The sequence below is a fragment of the Tinamus guttatus genome, unplaced genomic scaffold, assembly GCF_059628265.1.
Source record: "Tinamus guttatus ecotype Peru unplaced genomic scaffold, ASM5962826v1 Tinamus_guttatus_pri_ptg000208l, whole genome shotgun sequence".
In the NCBI taxonomy this organism is placed as follows: Eukaryota; Metazoa; Chordata; class Aves; order Tinamiformes; family Tinamidae; genus Tinamus; species Tinamus guttatus.
The window spans coordinates 6,775,065-6,796,417 of NW_028288742.1; the positions used below are offsets into that span (position 1 = coordinate 6,775,065).

General features: G+C 47.4%; 1 protein-coding gene and 1 long non-coding RNA gene across 2 annotated transcripts; one reads left to right on the forward strand and one right to left on the reverse strand.

Moving 5' to 3' along the window:
- Positions 1-16: 16 nt before the first annotated feature.
- Positions 17-6,995, forward strand: LOC104567209 (uncharacterized). The gene is made up of 2 exons (XR_728493.2): positions 17-285; positions 6,008-6,995. It is a non-coding gene; the product is annotated as an uncharacterized LOC104567209 (long non-coding RNA).
- A 6,374-nt stretch (positions 6,996-13,369) lies between these two features.
- Positions 13,370-20,034, reverse strand: DRC5 (dynein regulatory complex subunit 5). The gene is made up of 4 exons (XM_010214014.2): positions 19,854-20,034; positions 17,339-17,907; positions 15,526-15,975; positions 13,370-13,546 (listed from the first exon to the last, which is right to left on the reverse strand). The coding sequence occupies exons 1-4, from the start codon at positions 20,032-20,034 to the stop codon at positions 13,370-13,372; spliced, it is 1,377 nt and encodes a 458-aa protein (XP_010212316.2).
- Positions 20,035-21,353: the final 1,319 nt, after the last annotated feature.

Consider the following 21,353-nt stretch of genomic DNA (forward strand, 5'->3'; position numbering starts at 1 on the left):
GCTTGTTCCCTTTGGGAGCAGTGTTTAACTGCTCGCGCCTAAAAGTCTGGGACCTCCAGGCACGTGGAGCAGACTGGCAGGTTAGAGAAAAGGCAGAAAACCACAAATCCAGCTCTTCCCCTCCCCTCCACCATTCCCTACCCGCTCCATTTTTTTTTTTTTTTTGACCATGCTCCGACTGTTATACTGCTCTTATTGTTGGGAATTACATCACCTCCAGAGGATCCCGGGCTTGGCTCCTTAGGAAGCTTCAGCACACCAGCTCTGAGAATCAGCATACCCTAGGTAAAGGACTTTCTGTTTGGGATTATAGCAGGCAGGCAGTGGGGAAGGGATGAATGTGGCAAACTGAGGTGGAGTTGAGGAGACCTGCAGCAAGCATCACAGATCTGCTTGCTGGAGGAGGGTTCAGCTGAAAGAGAAAACAGGAGGCTCCTGGAGAACTGGGAAAGGGAGGAAAGGATGACACTCGACAGGTATCATGGCAAAATACAGTGTGTGAATTGGCTGAAATCCCTTCCTGCCCTGGAGCTGAGTCCTAATTGGTTCAGACAAGCATCAGGGAAGGCTGTGGTAGGTTCAGCTGTAGTTCACTATTGAAAAGAGACCAGCAGGTTGGTGCATGTTTTCAAATTAAATTTTGCATGAAATCAGGTTGGTTCCTGGCTGCAGACTTTGATCTTCAGAGTTTTGGCAGCCTGGTTTTGGCAGGGAGCTCTGAGAGGCGGGGAGGAAGATAAGCAAAGACATTTTAAAGCATATGGTGCATATTGCCCAGGCTAGTGGAATAAGGATCAAAATGATCCCCACTTTCCAAGGCTCTGCCATGGGCACAGAACTTCCAGTCAGGAGACAGTGAGGCATCTTCCCCGAGGGATGCTATGAAGAGTGACGCTGGGGACACATTAGGAGGGAACCTGCTTAAAAACAGTTTGCACGCAGAGCTTTTTCCAGACAGGTGTCAGGTCAAGAGTGAGTCAAATTCTCCTCCATATTAGCCTACTGGCCCCTGGCTTTGTCTGCCTTGCTCTTGTCTGGGCAAGTTGGTCTGCTCTGAGTTCTGTGCTACCACACTCAACCACCTAGAAAGAATCTCGGTTACACCGAGTAAAGAGCATTCAGGCTGCTGAATTTGCATCCATGTCTGCAGCGCACAGACACCCTGCTTTTCCTTTTCCATCAACGCATGCCCAGATCTCTTGTGTCCCTGTTCTCAGAAAAGCTGTCTCCTTTTCAGTCAGCTCTTTGAGGGTGTGGATACCAACTCAGCCAGTGATTTTTCTAGACAGCACCGTTCCTCAACCTCACCACTCTTCCCTCATCCCCAGAGCCAAAACGCTGCTGAAAGCAATAATTCTTGGGTCGAAAGAGCAAGTCCATTAACACCTGGTCATTTGAGCTTGGTGTCTTTCTCCAAATACATCTCAGAAGGGCGAGATATAACACTAAACAGTGAGACACTGTGTCTCACTAGCGAGGCTTCCTCCTGCCAGTGTTTTAAATAAAAGGTCTGTTTCTGTGGTCATGCTGCTGTAATGCTTTACTTACCAGGTCTTGTGGAGGGTGCAAATGTCATGTTCCATCACATCAGTCCTTTTTTGAAGTTTCTCTAGTGGACTGGTTTTAGAATTAGACCCATTGCAGGGTGTCCTTCTGTAACAAACATCACATCTGTTTTGGAGGATAAAATAGCCCTGCCTTGCTGGCAGGTCTAGGAATTGTAAGGCTGTGTGTGACTTTGCCCCCGGAGAGGTTTGTTCTCCTGATCTTCATGCCCTGGCATGTCCTAGTCAGTGTTTTCTTGCCTTTTCAGGTCGGTTTGTCCTCCTGGATCTCAAGTGCTGAACTCCGAAGAGTTGCGTTTTGAACTGAAAAGTCCCTTCAAAACTCAGTCTGTTTTGTTATGATTATGTCCATACTCCCTACCAGACCTATATGCTGGTTTAAATAAGAGGGCTCTTTTGAGAACAGGGAAGCATAAGATGCCCAGTGTGGGCACATCATTCTCTCTTTGTTCTCATTGTTACTGGCACAAATTCAGACTGGGTAAAAGAGGATACAGCTCTGTTGGCTGCACTAGAAATTTTTTGCTTAGTGATTGCATTTGGCTTGCTGTGCCCTTATTCTCATCTCTCCAAGGGCCTCTCACATAAGCCAAGGCCAGTGCTGAGCTTCCTCGTGACTCTCTCAGGGGATGATACATGCTTGTATGTCATGGTGAATGAGGAGACGTTCAGTCAGTGGAGTTGCAGTGGGCCATTAGCGGGGAATGTGTTCCGCTTGTCCTTCTCATCATACGCTCTTTGAAGTCTCTCACACATTGCTTAAATTAGGCTACGGTGCCTTGTCTTTCTATCCCTAGCCTCCAGTGCGCTTTGGACAGATGGCCAGATTTGGCAGGTCTTTTAGCACCGTAGGGCAAACAAAGTCCTCAGAACAGGGACAGATGAATAGGGTTTATGCGCCCCCATCCTTTAGCACCTACCTGCAGCGGAATTCTGCTCTCAGGCACCTTGGCCGTTGTTTTTGTTTGTTTGTTTGTTTGTTTTCCTCCTGGGCTGCTTTTTGAAGTGGCCTCAATTTAGTTCCTATGGCCTCATTTTCACCCACAAAATTTATTCTGGAGGTGGTCTATCCAGGTAGAAGGAAGTACCTTTGAGGCATAGCAGCACTCAGGCCAGTGGGATTCATGCAGTCTCTTCCTGCTACTGGACACCTGCCCCAAGTATAAAGTGCCAGCTGCAGCCAGGTCCCAGACGTAGTTCTTGACGTAGTTCTTGTTCCACAGACACTGCCAGGTGCACAGCACCCTGAAGAGAAATGGCATCTCTCTTGAGAGTGCTCCCTGCTGCATTCCAGGGTTTCTTCGAGATATGTTCCTCATATTCTCCGCCTTCCTACCGCACAGCACCTGGTGGAGCTGCGCCCAGGTCACCAAATATCAGCCAGCTGAGGTGACCAAAAAACATGACCCCAGGTCTGTTTGGCAGTGCCTGTATTGTGAGAGGAAGGTCTCCCCTTATTCAGCTGTCAGAGCAGCCTATTTCTATGTCCCCAAATGCTTGCAAGTTGTCCTGAGGTTAGCCCTGCTGTAAAGCCAAAGGGCAATTCTCACCCCATTCTCAAAAAGCTGCCCCTCAGGGCTGAGGGAAGAAGCGCTAAGAGCGGACAAGATAGTGCTGGCATGTCACAAAGTGGTGGCTTTGATGTGGGCTAACAGGACAGTGCTCAGGGCTGTCTGGCACCCACCACAGCCCCTTCGTGGCTCTAGGCCTACGGAGCTCTGATTTTTACAGGCAGATGAGAGGAATAGTGCAGCCAGCATGCACAGACAGGAGCAAACTGCCCTAGGCTCTCTAGGAAAGAGGACAAGTGCCTCTGTCCTTGCAGCAATCCATTTTGCTCCAGACACTGTAGGAGGGGTATGAGCAGGGCTGTATCCTCCTGTCTTGACATCCCTCCCCCTTCTTGAGTTGGGAAGAGATCAGGCAGCTGCTTTGCAAGCAGTGTATATTGGGAGTAGCTTTCTAGCCTGCTTGCTCTCTCGAGGCTGGAGACTGCCCTGCTCAGGAAGGAAGAAGGCGCTTGGGCATGGAGGGGAACAGAGCTGGGAAGCAAGGGCAGGGGCTGCCTCATGGCCTGGCAGAGAAGTGCTTGAAGCACAGACTGAACCTGGGGCTGTGCTTTCCTGCCTCCTGCTTGCAATGGGAGGGCAGCTGGTCCAGCCAGACAGGGAAATTTATGACTGACAACTGGGCGCTCCCTTCCCACTGCCAGCATGGGAAGCAGCTGGCAGAACGGGTGTGCAAGGATAGGCTTCCTAGTAAGTGTTAGCAAGGGACCCTAGCACGCTGAGCACAGGGAGACTAATTTTCCTTGTGGCTCAGGTTATGGGCACAGCTTCCTAAAGATGTCCTGTCCTGGGACATTCTGGGGCGCAGTCTCAGCATGGTGAAATGGTCCCATCTGCCCCCAGCACATTGCCTGGTCCCCCTGCACAGTGCTGGGCTGGGCAGCGTAGTCAGGCGTCTGCTCTTCCCGTGGACTCCTGCCTGCTCTGTGCCGTCTCTGTGTCACTGGTGATGATTCCTTTGGCAGCTCATTTGGTGGCTCAGTCTGCTCCTCTCATGGTAGCCTGATCCTTTGTCACCTGGTTTCCACCTGCTGTATCTTAAATCACATTACTTCTCCTCCATTGGCTAATGAGTGTAATTGGCCCTGCTCCTCTTCCCCATGGCCTTACCAACACAAGCAGGTGTGCCTGGATTCAACATCCCGCCCTTTAGCAGTCCCAGCAAGATCTTTTCCCAGATCTTACTGGACACCTTGGCTTATTTGATGGTGCAGAAGTTCTTTCTGAGTAGAGAGCATATCCCTCCTATTCTTATCCTGGCCTGAGTGAGAGAGACCGGGCCAAAGATGCAAGCAGTGACCTGGTCTGTCATGGCAAACAGATGCCAGTGTCCTCTTTTCTGGTGCAGAGGTTGTTTTCCAAGTGACTAAAGGATGTTTAGCTGCTGCCATTCGTTGAAGGAAAGCAGCCTGCAGCATGCTCTGGGAGGGTGAAATCTGGGTGCTTGTCAGTATGAGGAGGCAATAACTAAAAGTTCTCCACCTTCAGAGGACTTTGTTTCTCCTATTCATCACTCACTCATTGCTGAGTCAGCATTGGCATTGCACTTGTTAGAGAGTTTCCTCACATACCAGGACAAGTGAGGTGGGAATGCTGCCAGCTCCTCTTCCTGGTGCTTCAGGTCACTAATATAACCCTAGAAGAGAGCTATTGCCCACTGCAGTAAGGGTAGACAATATGATTTGGCCACTCGCTCTTTCTTCCTGTTGCCAATATACTTGCCAGATAGTTAAAAGCTCTCTAGCATTGTGATCGAGAGAGAGTGTGAGTCTGTGAGGGACTCTGGATTAGTCGGTGCTCACTCAAATGCACATCACCTCCAATTTATCCATCTTTCAACACACACTGAAAGCTTCCCAGTTAGTGCCACGTACTTTGCTAGTGTGGAAGCAGGCAGTGAAACCAACCAGCCTGCTGTTACCTTTTAAGTCAAACTAAATGTCTCACAAACTACACTCCAGAAGGAGATTTCAGAGAAGGCTTTCAGGCTGAATAACTGTAGGGACATTTGGTAGGACAGGGAGAAGAAACCTCAGTTAATTAGTCTTCCAGAATCATATACAAGGCAAATACTCAGGATGAGTGATGGAGAAGCTGCTATTTGCCTGACTTCAAAGAAACATCCTCCCACCTTTCCTTGTCCTATGAAATGCACAGATTAGAGAACCAATCCATCCCTGTTCTTCCTATGCAGTCTTTTCCTACTCATACTGAAGAGGCTCCAAAGCTCTTTAATACCTCTGGTGAATGCCCATGAGGAGGGGACTGCAAGAGGTTTAGTAAATGGAAGTTTAAGAAGGTTACGTGGCATCTGATGTCAGTTAAACATTGCTTGTGAGGAATAATACCTTCGAAGTTCTCCCCTAGCCTTTCCAGTTATGATTTTAGTAACTATGGTCTAAGTGTCACCAAGATGCTGCCTTGCTTACAGCCGGGTACAGCCTTGCTGAACTGTACTCCTGCGCTGCTGCGGTAGCTGTAGGGTGTGTGTCTGAATATCACTATACCACACAGAGACTGTGCAACTAAACAGTTATGTCAGTTTATGGTATGTCCTTCTAATTATGTTGCATTTATATTCAGTGGTGAGGATAAGGTCTGCATGAATATGGGTCTGCATGCGTATTATGGATCCATATTATCTCATAAATAGGACATGCTCTAAGTGTTAGCTGTGTTTGGTAATACTATCTCCTGTAATGCATGCAGACCTAGAATCTCGCCTGAGACAGATATACTTGGGGACCTAGAGCAGTTTCCTAGAACCTGGGGCTGAGACTACTCAACACCGTTTTCCCCAAAGGCATTTTGGTAAAAGGGAAATGGGTTTGGTCACATTTCAAGTAGAAATTAATGGGCTATGTTCATCCCTAGTGTAATTTTACTGAAGCCAGTGGAACTACACCGTTGTGAGCATGGCCCAGCATTTCATCGGAATGATCTGCCCCTGAATCCAGACAAATTGATCCATTCTAGTGCTGTTTTGATGCATGGGGCTCATGCTGGGATTTGGCCAACATGAAGGAATGTTGAATATCTGCTGAATCTCTGAGCAGTGGGTTGAGTTGCTCTGCTCTGCTGCCTCCACCACAGCAACTCCACGAAGGGGAACGTTATGCCCAAGGATGCGATCTCAACTCCCTCAAAAGCAAGCTAACAAGCAAGTTGACCTCTACTGGACTGGGAGAGCAGCCTTTTCTCCCAGGAGTATAGCCTTTCCACATGCAGAGGAAAAGAGGATCCAAGAACAAAACTGAATTTTCAAGACCCGTGGCTTCATGGACTTCCCTCTTCCTTCCCTCCCTGTCTTGTCCATCTTAACTTGGGCGAGGGATGTTCTCTTCATGTTGTTCAGCAAGCTCCTCTGCCAGCAACTCATAGCCAGGCTCTACTGACAGGTACATCATCCACCTATGCAACACTCCCAGAAACTGACAAGTTTGCAGAGCTCGTATCAATGTGCAGCGTGTCCATCCAGCACTGAGAATCAGCATAGCTGTTCCTGGAAAGCTAGTTGAGTTTTGCTCCTCCCCTCCTTACAATGGAGATTGTTTTTGCTGGGACTTCTTGTTTGTTTGTTTGTTTTTGTATATTTCAGATATTTAGGGAAATTAAGCTTGTGAGAAATGGGTGCTTGTCCTGAACCATTCCCAGTTCTTAGAACTTGGGAATGGGTGGATCACCTACTGTGATATAACTTAGCAGACTTAGTAGAGCAAAATAGCTTCAGTCACGCAAGGTTCTTTCACTCTCCATCAGTGCAAGCTGCTTCTGCAATCTTAGCTACTCACATTATTGAAAGAAACAGCCTAGCTAGAATGTGTTGAGATGACTTAGTATTTTGTATCAGTCCCAATGTCCATTAGCAGCACTGTCAGCTGACATGCCATGAATGCTGACTTTGGACGGCAGCCCATGAACCAGTAATGGTGAAAGTGTTTGAAAAACCCAAGTGTGATTCTATATGAGTCTCCAGAAGCAGATGCAGAGGATCAGTGGAAAGGTGGAAAGCAAACATTCCCTCCTGTTCAGTACGATGAGAAGTTTGGCGAGGGCAGGTTGTTTGTGTGTGTTGCACCTGCCTTTCCAGGAATGCCTGTCCCCAGGAGGTGAGGTGAGGGGAAAAGAGAAGTATGGTATCTGATGAGATGGAAGGACTTAGATAATGCTAGGGAAATGTTTCACGCGCTGTTCTTGCTCAAAATTTTTCGTCTTTGATGAAGAAGTTGTGCATTTAAACACTCCCTTTCTGCCAGCTCTATTAGAAGGGTGCAGTGGTGGTGAAAAGAAAGGATGAAGGAAGAATTGGAAGTAGGCCTGTGGTTTTGCAGTGAAGTGTGCTGATTGGGAACAGAGGGTGAAGTTTAAAATCTTCACCCGTAGGCAGTGAGGCCTGCCCTTGCTATCCAAACGAGCACGGGTGCATTGGGGGGTGTTTCTGCCAGTTCCTGTGCACGGCCAGAGGACTGCGGCCATGCAGGGGTTGGTGCATTTGTGGATTGGGTTTGGTGAGCCCATCTGTTCTTGTAGTGGGTGATTTACAAGGTGACAGAGCATTCCTCCTTTCTTGTGAAAGGAAGCTCCTGACCTGATTTATTTATTTATGTATGTATTTATTTATTTATTTAGTGAGAAAACGGTGTGAAGCATCACATTTGCTGCTGTGAATGGCAGAGAACAGAGATAAAAGCAAGTAGCAAGCAGTGTTTGAGAGCAAGTTAATCCTCTGCTCGGCTGGCTGAAGTGGGAGAGCTGTTGGATCTGCTGTCTGGCCAGTGCTCTCCAGCTATTATCACCTTCCACAAATTTGACTTGAAAAATGCCATTCTTTTGAGCTATCCAGAGCATCCCTTTCCCTGAACTCCCAAGCTCAGGACAACCTCCGAGGCTGTGAGTTTGTCCCATTTCAGTCTCCTCTCTGCTGGGTGCTGCTGGCCAGCCATGAAATACCAGTGAATGTGTATTTACCTCTGGCCGTGTGTGTGGCCAGACCTCAGGGTAACCTACGAGTTTGAGTGTACGCCGCCTTCAAACACTGCTTGTGCGCTTGCGTGCCTTGTGCTTGCCTCCAGGGGAAATAGTGTAGCCTCTGTGCATCCCCTTACGCTTTCCTGGGCAGCTGGACAGCACTTTCTTCAGCCCTTGTGGGCAGGCCGTTCAGAGCTTTGCGGAGTTCAACAGACTGAAGCCAGAAAACAGGAGCCCCTGGCATTTTGCTGTTCCTCGTCTCCAATTCCTTGGTGTTCTCCCGGAAGAAGAGGAGCAAGTAGGCTCCTGTAGCTGCGTGGGGCCAGGGAACGGTGTCAGGGTGGAAGCAGCGTGTCTGCAGGGGCTTTGCTGAGCACGGGCTCTGTGCTGCTCTGCTGAGATGGAGGGAAGCATTGCTGTGGGCTGAGCAAGATCCAGCTCATGGAGGAGCTAATTTAGGAGGGCAAAACAGTGCAAATGTTCAGCAAGATCTAGGAGGGGACGGTCTGTATGTTAGCGCCTGTTGTCGGCTTTGCAGATGGGATGGCTTTTGTGGGAGATGTGAAACAAGACAGAGCAGGAGCCTGTGTGCTCGGGCACCAGTGATTTGAGGGAAGAGACAGAGGGAATTTAGAGAGAGAGAGAGAAAAAAAAGCAGTCTGTGAACATGCTCTGGCTAAGGAGACAGGCAGGAGGCATTTGTGAGCTCAGGTGCCTAGGCCAAGCCTCCCTTCATCGTCAGAGCAGCAGCGTTGCCTCCCAGCTCAGCAATGACAGCTTGAGCACGTGTCGCCAAACCACAATGGATGCTGCAGCCACAAGGTGTAAATGTCACTAATGAATAAATTGCCCTGTGCCTCGGAGAGGCTAATCCATCAAGGCTGGAGATCGGGATCTGACAGTGTTGGCTATTTCAGGCACAGCCTGTAGGGAGGAACTGCTGCATCTCTTAGCTATCCCCTCTGCCTAGGAAAGCTGATGCAGGGGCTGGCTCTGTGCTGCTTCCCATCTTCCCAGCCACATGAGCTCCAGCTTCATCTCTTTTCACTGTGACTAAAGGAAAAACCCAGGAGAGGGTCCTGTTAGCAGAAAGCACAGACTGACACGGACCTCTGTCAGCAGAGCAGTGCCTGGGGCCAGGAGAGGCCTCACTGGTGGGAACATTTGGAGGGGAGGAGTTGTGTGTAGAGCACCAGCATTTTTGGTGCTAATGGGGTAAAACAGTGGGTCACCAGCAATCAGCAGAGCTGTGTCAGTCACCTGGGGTGCAGGGCTGTGGTCTGCACATTGTGTGCATCAGGGTAGTTGTGCCTGCCATACTGTTTTCCAAGCATGCAACTTACTCTCGAATTCAGAGTTCCCCTCTCCAGGAGAGACCTGGAAATGTTCCAAGGCTGCCTGAACCGAGACCCTCAGCCTGCCAGGAGACACAGCTGGCTCCGCTGTGCTCCTTCTCTGCTGTTCATGGCTGGTTGTGCTGAAGGCCAGCAGGTGCCCTGGCAGACAGGGACAGAATTTCAGTGCGCACAAGGCCAGCCCTCATGGAGCAAAGGGAGCATGAGGGCAGTAATGATTCCCATGTATGGTGTGTGCCTGTCCCCAAGGCAGCCTGCTCCTCTGTCCCTAGATGGTTCTTGAAACCAACCTGCTGTCACGTTTATGCCATATGCCAGCCTGACACCTTGCAAATCGATGCCTCCGTGGCTGCGAGCAGAAGCCGAGAGGCCTGGGAAAGCAGCCACCAGGTCCTTCCACCGCGGCGCGGCACTCCGAGCAGCGGAGCCCGGCTCGCCATCTGCTGCCATAGGGAGCCAGCCTCGCACCCTGTCACGCTGGAGCACAGGCACCTCCTGGCACGCTGCGAGCAACAGCGCGTGTGTCATTCCCCTGAATTCAGAAGTCTGGAAGCCTCTTTTCCTTCCTGGCGGCCCCCATCTCATTGTTACAGACCGATGAGCACCCTCTTAGCAAGAGGATGCTCCCAGCTTGGCTGCCAGTTGTCCTCCTGGGCTGAATGCGGCTCACAGGCCACCCACGTTCCTCAGTGGCGGATGGTGACGGGAGGGAGGAAAAGTTCCCCCAAAAGGTAATTCCCTCTTAGATTCAGAGGCCCATAGTCGGCATTCCTCCTCAAAGCCTCGCAATGACTCCTGGATATGAATTTTGTATCCAGGAGATTTGAAGGGCTAGGGGATCACCTCAGCCTGCATCAGCACCACACTGCAGCACGAGCCCTTCCAGATTCATTATCCAGTAGTTACCACATGGCAGGTCAGTCCCACACCTATGCAGCTGGGCCTGAATGTGGCAAGTGACCTGCCAGAAATGGGATTGTTCTTTGAATGAATCTGCTATTTCTGGCAGTTGTCTGAGAATGGGCTTCATTTTTTACCATCTTGTACAGCATTTGAGACAGTTTGAACCCTTATAAGCTGGTTGATAATTCACTCTGCTGATCTCTTGCATATGGGCAAGTGTCTGGCCACGCAGATCAAGCTTGGTTTTCGTTTTGCTCTTTGACAGGCTGAGAGATTTTTGGGAGGGATGGTAAAGGGTTCTCCAGACAGCTACCTAGCCAGGAGTTCGTGCACGTGATGGCCTGGAAACGTGTTTGGATGGTGTTTAGAAAGCTTCGGTGCTTTGTTAACAATCTTGGCCTTTTGCAGTCAGGGGAGCTGCGAGTATCCTGGAAAGCAATTTCACAGAGTTTTTCCTGTGACACATATTCACAGCCTTTTTCTTTCCAGCCCTGCTCTTTACTGGCTCTGCTGTCATGTTTGAAGGTTCACACGACTGTCCTTCTGCACTAGCCCTTCCTGCAGTGCTGGTTGTTCAGACACAGCCCTGCGCGCAGAGCTACACCCAGGACAAGGCCATCCCCTTCAACTGAAGTCCCACCTTTACTGCTGGAGCTTTTCCTTCTTCAGCCTGAATCTGATCTGGGTCTTTTCTGCCGTTTTCTAAACACAAGCTCTCATCTCATTCAGGTGTGTCAATCAGTAGAAATATTTTGTAAATGCAAATAAAAAGAAATTAATCTATTCAATACCTCGGTCTCGAGGATGGGAAACAAGTAGTTGGAGATGCCAGGGTGGGAAGGCTTCATAGCTGCTGCCACTGGTTATATTTTCTTGCAGACCTAGCCCTTGGAGCATCCATGAATAATTTGGAAGGGAGCTAATACTGATCTGCAAGAGTGTTGGGGTGATCTGTGTCGCCACCCCTGGTGTGGCCACTGCTGCTGGTGATAGCCTTGCACTCTATCTTCTCTGATCTATAAGGCCATGGCATCAAGCAGGTAGAGGCCCTGTTGGCCCGGGGTCTGCAGGCAGCAGAGCCACAGATGTCTGTATACATCAGGCAGAGCAAGGCACAAGCGGGTACATGGCTAACAAATTCTTTTGTGAGCACTGGGAACAGTTTTTACTTTTCAACTATGTCAATATGATCTAGCTCTGTCTGTCTCTCTATATATGTACAAACGGTATATCACAATGTTGCCTTTTTTGTTGGAAATATCAAAGTACAAAGATTGTAAACCAAATCGGTGTAATAAAAGTTTCAGATGATTCACTGACGTGGCTCTCAGCAGTGGGTCTGTGAGCACTGGTGCAGGCCAGAGTCGGGAGACCCTTGAAGCCCCTGCATTGCTCAGAGGGCAGGGAGTGATTGGAGGCCTAGAAGGGTCAGCCAGTTTCCTTAATTTCCTGCCAGCCTCTTCTGATTGGGCTGATCAAAGGACCAAGGCAATCAGGTAGGTGGCCTTTCCTAGCCTCCTTGGGTGACTGGAAGGGAAGGGTAAGTGACAGCCTGGGCTTCTTCTTATATCTGCCTCCCTCCAATCCCAAGGAAGTGGCTCCATTTACAGCAAGGCATCCAGGCTTTGCTGCTTTCTGTGAGATCTGTGATCCAGCAGTCCTGCAGGTTCCCAGGAGGGATCCCTTCCATTCAAAGATCTGCGAAACACAGATGTTTTTTGACAGGCTTGGATGGAAAGAGTCTTCCTGAGCATCCGGTTTTAAGGAATTCACCTGTTTGCAAAACAGGACTGGAAGTGCTCAAAGGCCTGACAGCACAAAGTAAGAAAGGATGTTGAAGAGATGTCATTTATTGAATGGCCTTCTTTACATTTCACTACTCGTATCACAAGCTAGACAGGCTTTGCTATAAGAACAGAGCTAAAACCTCAGCTGGATGAATTACAAGAAAAAGCTTCTGAGCAACTACGAACATCCTTCTACCCTTACTTCCTCCTCCAGGAAAAAGCCTGAAATAGCTGCCTGCCTTGAGGATTAAATCTGAACTTGTCCATTTAGGAGTGCTGTTCATCTTCGGTATTTTACAGGTGTAACAACATCCAGTTGCCCAAACTCATTCCCTTTCATAATCCTACCCTTCGATTCCTACAGGAGTATATAACGAACCACAGGAGAGGGGATTTAATGTTGAACACAGTGGGAGAGAGAACTTAGGAGGCAAATTACTTCTGTGAAGCCACTACAGTCCCATTAGATCTAATGCTTTTCTCATATTGAGCCACGGGCTAGGATGATAGGGATCTGGCAAAGAAAGGCTGTAGTAGCTGTCACAAGTTGAGTGCTTCTCAAAAACACACACACACAAAAAGACAAGTAAAGGCTGCCTTCCCAAAAGGCATTAAAACATTACTCTTCACACACAGAGACTGATATTAATGTAGCATTTGCTCTGCTATCAAATGGATGCTGTTTAGCAGTAAATTAAGGATGAAAAATCCCATCCTATATCAAAGCCTTGGACAAAGCAGGTGGTCTAGAAACACAGAAGACTGAGCGGGTGAATGTCTTTGCTCCTGTTGCCAGTCACTGTGTTGGTGACATTTCAGAGGCTGAATACCTTCCTGCAAACAAACCATGGCCAGTTAGAGCCACCGCCACCACCAGTGGTTGTATGACATTTTTCTGACAGACCACCCTTTCTTGCAGCTCCAGAGAGCTGTAATTTCTGGCACAAAGGTAACATGAGATAATTGAAATCTGTGGAAGAGCAGAATGTGGGAAATGGGTGGGGAGAGGGGGAAATGTCTGAAGAAACTGTAGAGGCCCTTCTCTGTGGTCTGTGGCTGGTCTGGATTATAGGCATTAAGTGCCTCCTATGCTTCCCTCCTGCTCACGTGCAGCAGGGAGGCACATTTGCCACAGCACTCAGATAGAATAGGTATTTCATGACAGATCTTACACAGTGGACTACCAGTACCTGAAAAGTCCATTGATTCCTGGAGATTTTTCTTCAGAAGGGTTTGACTGATGGATACTGCAGAGATTTCAGCCGGGCTCTCTCCTGGTTAGCCCACAAAATTTGGTTGATGAGATACTCACTCTCCTGGCCCACCTCAGCCAGGCGGAGGTCAAATTCAGTCAAGATCTTGTTATCCATGAGCCCTTCAAGCAGCTGCTTGCCACCATCCTGCAATTGGTGAGAGAAAAGAGGAGAAAGTAAGAGAGTGAATTTTAGTGTTGCCTGGTTCTCAACCCCAGAGCAGCTTCCTCTGCACTTCCCTGCTGTTGGTATTAAAGCTGCAGAGAAAGGAGCCCATCAGAGAGTGCTAAAAGTGACTAAGACCTCCACCCAAGCCTGAAACATTGCTTACAGGAGAAGTGCAGAGCAGTGTAACCTTATGCAGCACACCATGATATGACAGGTGCTAACATCTCCCTCTGGGTATCATGTCAGCAGTCCTCAAGCTCAGGTCGGTTCATAACACAGACAGGGATAATAACATGAAAGGAGTTCTAAGAGGCTCTCCGCCCCAGTCCTCACCACACAGCTGGCTTGGGAAAATGGCAGCATGATGTGTGCACTTTTCCTCATCTCCATGGAAGATGAGGTCTGTGGAGATGAGGATGTGGTTCCTGTGCTCATGCTCTCCTGCACAGATGCCATCTCCCTGGGAGAATCAGCTCTTGCTGGGGACACTGTCCATCAGGTAAAGCCTAGTCTGCATAGTAAGTTCAAACTCCAATGGAAAATGGCACATAGACATCAACTTTACGAACAGTCGGTGCATTTCCTTCCCTCACCTGAAAAATTATCTTTAGAGATATGACCATATGACTTCTCCTTTTTCCTACAGCTATTCTCTTTTAGATCCTGGATACACTTCCTGTTCCAACCTCTTACATTCAGACAGTCCACTCTCCCCAGCATCCCACTTGCTACACCTTTGCTAAAAAGGACATGATACTTTTAAGAGAGTACAGTGGCCAGAATTTGGCATAACTCTAGCAATTTGGAACCCAGGAATCTCAGCCCCTGAGCTGTATGGCCATGTTCAGGATCACTCTGTATATAAAACAAAGATGATAATACCAGTCCACTTGTTGGGATGCTGTGGAGCTTCACAGCTGGGTACTAGGAGAGCTCATCTTATGGAAGGTACTAAGCACAGAGATTATTATTTTCTAAGCAAAAATCCTTCTGTCTCCTTTCCAGGCTTTTCCCCTTGTATCATTACGCTCAAATGTTTTTCTGTATCCAGGATCATAAAAATCAAAACTCACAGAAGGTTTTCTGACATCAAATCTTTTTAAAACCTTTGGCAAATACATTGAGCCAATATTCCTGCCAGCAGGGACAGCTGGTCTTGCTACCGCTTTATTGTGACAGAAAATTGAGGCAGCACAGAAAGTTTGAAATCTAACATAATTGTATTTGGCTGTCTAGTTTCAGATTTCTAAAGATCTTTTTAATCAGCTGAAGAAAAGTGGTTTGTTTTGTGGAGATGGTGCATGCAGTAACTCTTAAGGATGTAGCAGGATCTGCGGATGCTCCTCCATCTGAAAATATGAGCCCATGGTTTAGGAGCCACATGTAAACATCCAGATGTGTAGTTTTTGAACCAGCCCAGAACTGTAGGGTGAGTTACAGCAGCTCAATAACCCATACAATTTTCTAATCATCTGCTCTGAGAGTTTGATGGCCAGGGGAGCTTCTGGAAAGGATGAAACTACCTGAGTGACAGGTGGCACAGCAGATCTCAGGCCCTAATATCATGCCACTTATATAGCATACAATGCTATTTTCTACTCTCCATGTGTGTAAAGTGGCTCTGATTTTCCCAATTTCCTAGATTTCTGTTTCCCATGGGGAAATTTGTCTGCCCAGAAGCTCAAAGCTTGGACACCAGACTCCTCCTGAGAGCTCTGTGAAAAGAGCTAGACGTAATAGCTGAGATATATCTGTGTGAGTGCATACAGAAAAAAAATGTGTTCCTCTGCTTCCTGACATCTGCTGCTATAGTCTCTTCATTACTTGTAACTGTTGTTATCACAGCAGGAGGGAAAAGTAAAGGATGCCCATGGCTCTGTGGCTTTGAGACAGAGTGGACTGCTTTGCAACACAACCTCTCAGACACACAAGCTGCGAAATGAAAAGATTTCTCTTACCAGCCCTATGTGGTTGCATGAGAAATTGATGCTGGTCAGTGTGCTGTTCTGAGCAAGGACTTGGCAGAAAAGCGTAGCGGTTGGCTCTGACAGCTCATTGCTTCCTAGATGGATAGACTTCAGAGTGGTGTTGGTCAGCAGGGCACGGCCAATTGCCTGCCCGCCTTCATCCTCCACGCAGTTGAGACGTAGATTCAGGGAGGTCAGGGTGGAGTTATTGGCCAGGGCTTGAGCTATAGCCTGAGCCCCCGGGTGACGGATCTGGTTGTTACACAGATCAAGGATTTCTAATTTGCTGTGGTTGATCAACTTGCCAACAGCACGTGCCCCCTTGTCCCCGATGAGATTGTGGGACAAGTTCAGCTCCATCAAAGAGGGGTGATCCAGCAAGTTCCGGATGAGCAGCCTGGCCCTGTCATCATCCACTTTACTGCGTGTCAGCTTGAAAACCTGTTGGGATAATAGACAGGGATATTAAAATGACCTGTACTTTGGAATGAACTTCTCAGAAGACCTCAAGTGAGTTAAGCCCATGGTAGCTGCTCACCAGAGGCAGAATTCATCTTGCTTTGCTTCAGACACCTTGTCATGTAGGCTAAATAAAATAGCTGCTAGGGCGGGCTCTTCCAGAAGGCAGGTCATGCCACTGACACCTCATCCCTATTCTAGGGTGAAATGGTTAACCTGGAAACGCCTGCACCTGTCTTCTGTCCAGATCTTGGACACAGAGAGTTAAATTAAATGAGATAAAGCTGCCCAAACTTCTGCAGAGAGCAACTGCAGAACTCATTCTAATAGCAGAACTTGCCGCACACCACAATCAAATACTTGCTGTCCAGTCTAGCGTGGGCCACCTTCATGTCCACTGGCAATAACCTGCAGTGCTCTTTGTTAAGCGCAACGCCCTAGATGGCCAGGGCACCTCAATAGTTACATGAAAAATTCTCTTTTCGAAGCGAAGTGGAAGGATATTGCCCAAAGTCTGCCAATCTGTGGGGAGAAGCCTGCAGACAAATCTCTCTGGGCTCTCTGGACAGCAATGTCCATGGACATTTGGTAGGTCTGAATTTCTGTGTTGTAATCGTCACAGAACTTAAGATTATATTGGTGCCCCCCCTAAAAAAAAAAAAAACATCACTGTAGGGAAAAATGTGAATGTTTCTCCCATGTTCTTCCTTGGGGTCTTGACTGCTCTGGGGTATTCTAATATGTACTGACCGAGCATAAGCCACCAGAAACTGTCCTAATGAAAAGCAATCTCTGGAATTTTCTTTTTCTTCCTCCCAGAACTGTGTTGGAAGTTAAAGCAGCTGTTTTCTCTCTGGCTACAGGGAGTGAGTTTTTGAAGGAGCAAATGTTTTGCTTACTGACCCTCAGACAACCTGTTCTAACAAAAACACACCAGACAAGATACTTAGCACTAGGCCAGCAAGTCAACTTCACTCTGGCACACTAGAACTATCAAAGGGAAAGGTGCTACCCTGCTACAAGACAGCATAACTAAAGGGGAATGAATCTTTATGCCCTGACATTTCACTCAGCTCAGTTAAGGCTGGTGCAGCTCTAGGGATTGCAGCAGCTATAGACCTGACTGGAGCAGTACAGAAGGTTACCACCTGGATGTCCCTGCTCTCTGTTGGCCAACACAGACTTGCCCCAGAGAGGCAGAGAATTTGAGCCAGATGCTTACAAATGGCCCACTGGGCTGGCAAAACTAGAAGTGTCTAGCAATGAAAAGTGGTCCCTAGGTTTATTCCCCCAGGCAATTTGAAGATCTAAATGAGGAATAAAGGTTCAGTTTGGGATACATTACTTTCAAGTTGCGGCACTTCTTCAAGGCGACAGCCAGGTTGGAACAGTCCTGGTAGGTGAAGTTAAAGAGGTTCCACTCAAAGTTCATACCACAGTCCTTCACACCGTAAGTAAGATTAAGCTCTTCAAGATGAGGGAGAGCAGTAATGAGGGGTCCCAGGTCATAGTGATGCACGGAGACTTCATTGAGCTCAAAATCACTCCCTGAATCATCAAAATCCTCTTCCTCCTCCTTTTGATCCAGCATCACTGGTGGCAGGAACTGATCAATCTCCAGTCTCCACACATACTCTCTGCAGAGCGGTATGAGCTCTAGGACCTGATTGGGGTCTGTGACATTAGGGATGAAACATTTTAGGATATTCTCCAGATGACGTTCAAAGAACATCCGCTTCCAGCTGTTTCCATAGTTGGAGACGACGCATACTTTCCAGCGCTGAGTGCAGCACCTCTTCCAGTAGTCCTCATCGTGTATTAGGTTGGCAGTCACAGTGAGTGGAAGGCCAGTGGAGAGCTTGTCCAGCACCTTCCTTTGGTGCTCAGGCAGAAGACGGTCTATAACAGGGTTTTCTGGAGGGGATGGAGAGGAGAAGAGATTGCTCTGGGCTGTAGACCCCTGGCCCCTGTAGGCCAGGGTTCTGTCCAGACCCTCAGCTGTGTGTCCATGCCCTTCCCTCTATTGATACTGGCTCCCTTCTGAATTGCCATTAGCTGATGCATGGAACTAAGCTGGCAGAAAATGACTCATTTTTGTGTAGGATTTCTATCTTTCACTATACAATATATGCATAATTGAATTTACTCTCATAATATTTGAAAACTGCATCAGAAACATAACTCCCATCTCTGTAACTACCGAAGCTGGGTACCACAAATATGGTCCCAATTAAGGTTATTGACCTACAAGTCAATACAGCTGGGAATTTGCATGTAGTTTTGAACAAATTTGGTTTTAATTCTGTTTATATTCAGAGGAAGACAGATGCCCCTAACACAGCTATTCTAGGCTTACAGTGATGGTAGAATTTGTCTTGTCATTCGCTGAACTTTTCTTTTGATTCTAACCATATTAAGAGATGATATTTGAGAAGTGAACTGTCTGTGCACTTTTCATACAAGTCTTCTTGTCTTTTCATCTTAACTCAGACGTCTGTCTAACCCCCAAATGATTCTTGATTCCTTCTCACTAAGACACAATTTTTCTTAGCCTTCGCATCCACCCCACTTAAATAAAGGTGCTTTCTCTCCTCAGTACCTTCCCTGAAGCCTTGCCCTGAGTGTTAGCTGACTTACCTTTGGTGGATGTTCTCCAAGAGATGCCAGAGAAAAGCTGTGTGTATATGCAATGTGAATACTTGGTGAAAAATATATATATGTGTTGAATCACAGAGCACGGGAAATCAGAGAAAAAGTGGCTCTTATATATGTATATCTTTCTCTCTGGAGCATGTCCTTCCTAAGAACACCCAGAGTTATACCACAGCTTCTTCCAGGAGTCTGTTTTCCAGTGTCCTACAGCTGTTACTGTAGTGATCTTTTCTTTAAAGACTCACAGTGTAGGCAGAAATGGGACATACATTGGCATAACTGAACTAGCTTCAGTCTGCCTCACTCAGGCAACAGCAGTGGACTGCACAGGTCAGATTCTACTATGAAGGACACCAAGAAATTAAGCACACTTATGTTCATACACTATGGTCCAATCCATCTGGCCTCAGGCAGACTGATCAAACTGACAGACCTTGGAAAGTCTCCCAGGTAGGATCCTCAAGCACTACTTCCTGGTCTCTAAAGCAGCACTGAGTTTCTCCATAATGTGTTACAGTTTCAGTGTGGACATACCCTATCTTCAGCCTTTTCTACAACTCCACCAAGTCAGCCAAATACACAAGAAGAGTTTGTCTTTCCCACTCTCATTTACTTCCCAGATGAGATGCTGTTTCTATGTTTTGCTGTGTTTCATCAGTCCACCTTCCTCAAAAGTACCTTCCCTGCCTGCAGACATGACTTGTCATATCACCAGCAAAAGCTATGGAAAAGGCCTGAAACTGTGAGTACAATATGAATTTTGAGATGGTGGTTTCTTAGAGCAGGGAGTATATGTTAGTGCTATGTCTCACTCAGCACAATGGGGGGCTCCATCCTTGAGTGCTACCATAATGGATGCATGAACCAAGATAAGGAAAGCAACTTCACAGTGCTGGTCACAGCTGACATAGTGAGTCCAGCAGACCATAGAAGGAGGAAGAAATGGTAGGACAAGGTTAGGACAAAGTCACATTCTGGGTAACAGCCCAGAGGACTAAAACATCTCTGGAGTGTGCAAGTACATGCTTAGCAACTAAACAGTTGGTTTAACTAGCTGATAGAGGAGATGTTTTTCTCCATCTGTTTCTGTCAGGGCTGGGTACCACCCTCTATGTCTTTCAGATGCACCTGCCTGCTCTGCTGACCTTCTGGTCCCCAAGACAGAGCTGTCTCCCTGTATGTCCGAGCGGACAGGCACTCCTGCTTACTTTCAAAATTGTGAATGATGTGCTGGAGGCAGAGCTCAGTGAGCTGCGGGACAATGGCAAGGGACCACTCAGGATCCTCAGCGATGACGCGTTGTATGCAGCGCGAATCTTCAGCAAGGCTGGCCTGGGATGGGAAGGAGGGAAGGGCTGTGCTCACGTCACCAGACACTGGCTCCTCCATCCTGCTGTTTCTACTTCTCCTTGAGACCAGAAGTCACCACCACGTTTTCCAGCTGGGCTGCCTAGAACAGAAAAAGTTAATTTTAGTAAAAGGCCAGACATAACAATACTTTGCTCACATTGCTCTTTTGTAGCTCACATTGCTCTTTTGTAATGCGCTCTCCCCCTGCACTTTGCTTGTTTCCTCTTCTTGGACTGGATGCAGCACCGCATCTATTATTTAGTCTTATCCTTATATATGGCACATATATCTATGTACCACATGTAATAAACAGATAATAATGTGGTGTTAATTCAAAGTGTTATTGAAGAGGATGGACAGGAATTGGTTGCTTCCTCTAATAAATAGATTTCTTCTGATAAAAGAAGTAGAGGCCTTAAGTGAAGCTGGCAGTAGCTGGGTTCAAAACACAGAAAAGAGATGGTTCCTCACACCATCTGTAGCTAATGCTGGGTAGTTTCTTGCCACAGGATGTTGAAAAATTGTGGAGTCTTCTATGAACAAGTTCATAGAAGATAAAGCTCTTGAGAATGACTAAACATACACAAAAAACACCTCAATATGAGTTGAAAATGGTTGGAGGTGGAGAGAGTGCTGGAGGGAAGCAACATGTATACCTGCATCTGGCCGCTGTCAGAAATGGGAAATTAGCCCAGAAAGTTCCCATCTGATCCAATATTCATACTCTTATGACTCTTTAAAAGCAGATGCATACTATATATTCATTTTTTTTCTGACTTTATCAATTACTTACCAGCTGAACCTCTTCCAAACATCCATTAACAGATAAGGTGGGTCAGATTTCTTCAGACCCACATTGAACACAGCCTTTAAGACCTAAAAGATCCAGCCTAGAGCAAAAGGCAGGATGCCCAAGTCTTATTAGCTCTACAAAGCTTTCCCAAACCAAATCTTCCCATTAGTTACTTTTACCCCAGCTTCAAGATCAGCACTCTTGGCTTTCATTATCACACATGTATGATTATTGTCTGAAAGTCCTAATGGTTCCCTCACCAACTCCACCAATCTGAAAGTGTCAGAGGACACGCTAGGAATGAGAAGGCTTTTCTTTTGTCTTACGAGTCCTGTGTTCAACAGCATTGCCCAGGCTTGGCAAGTCTGGCCCAGGATGCCCAAACCCATGATATCTCTTTATTGGGACTTAACAGGGCTGCAGTTCAGGGGGTGAGAAAAGGGGCCCACAAAAGCACGAAAGTCCCTGTTAGGACCTGAATTTCAAGGGAGCTGATTGAAATGGAGAGAGACAGCTAGAGTCTAGGGGCACGTGAAATCAGCACGAGGCAGAACGATGGCTGGCA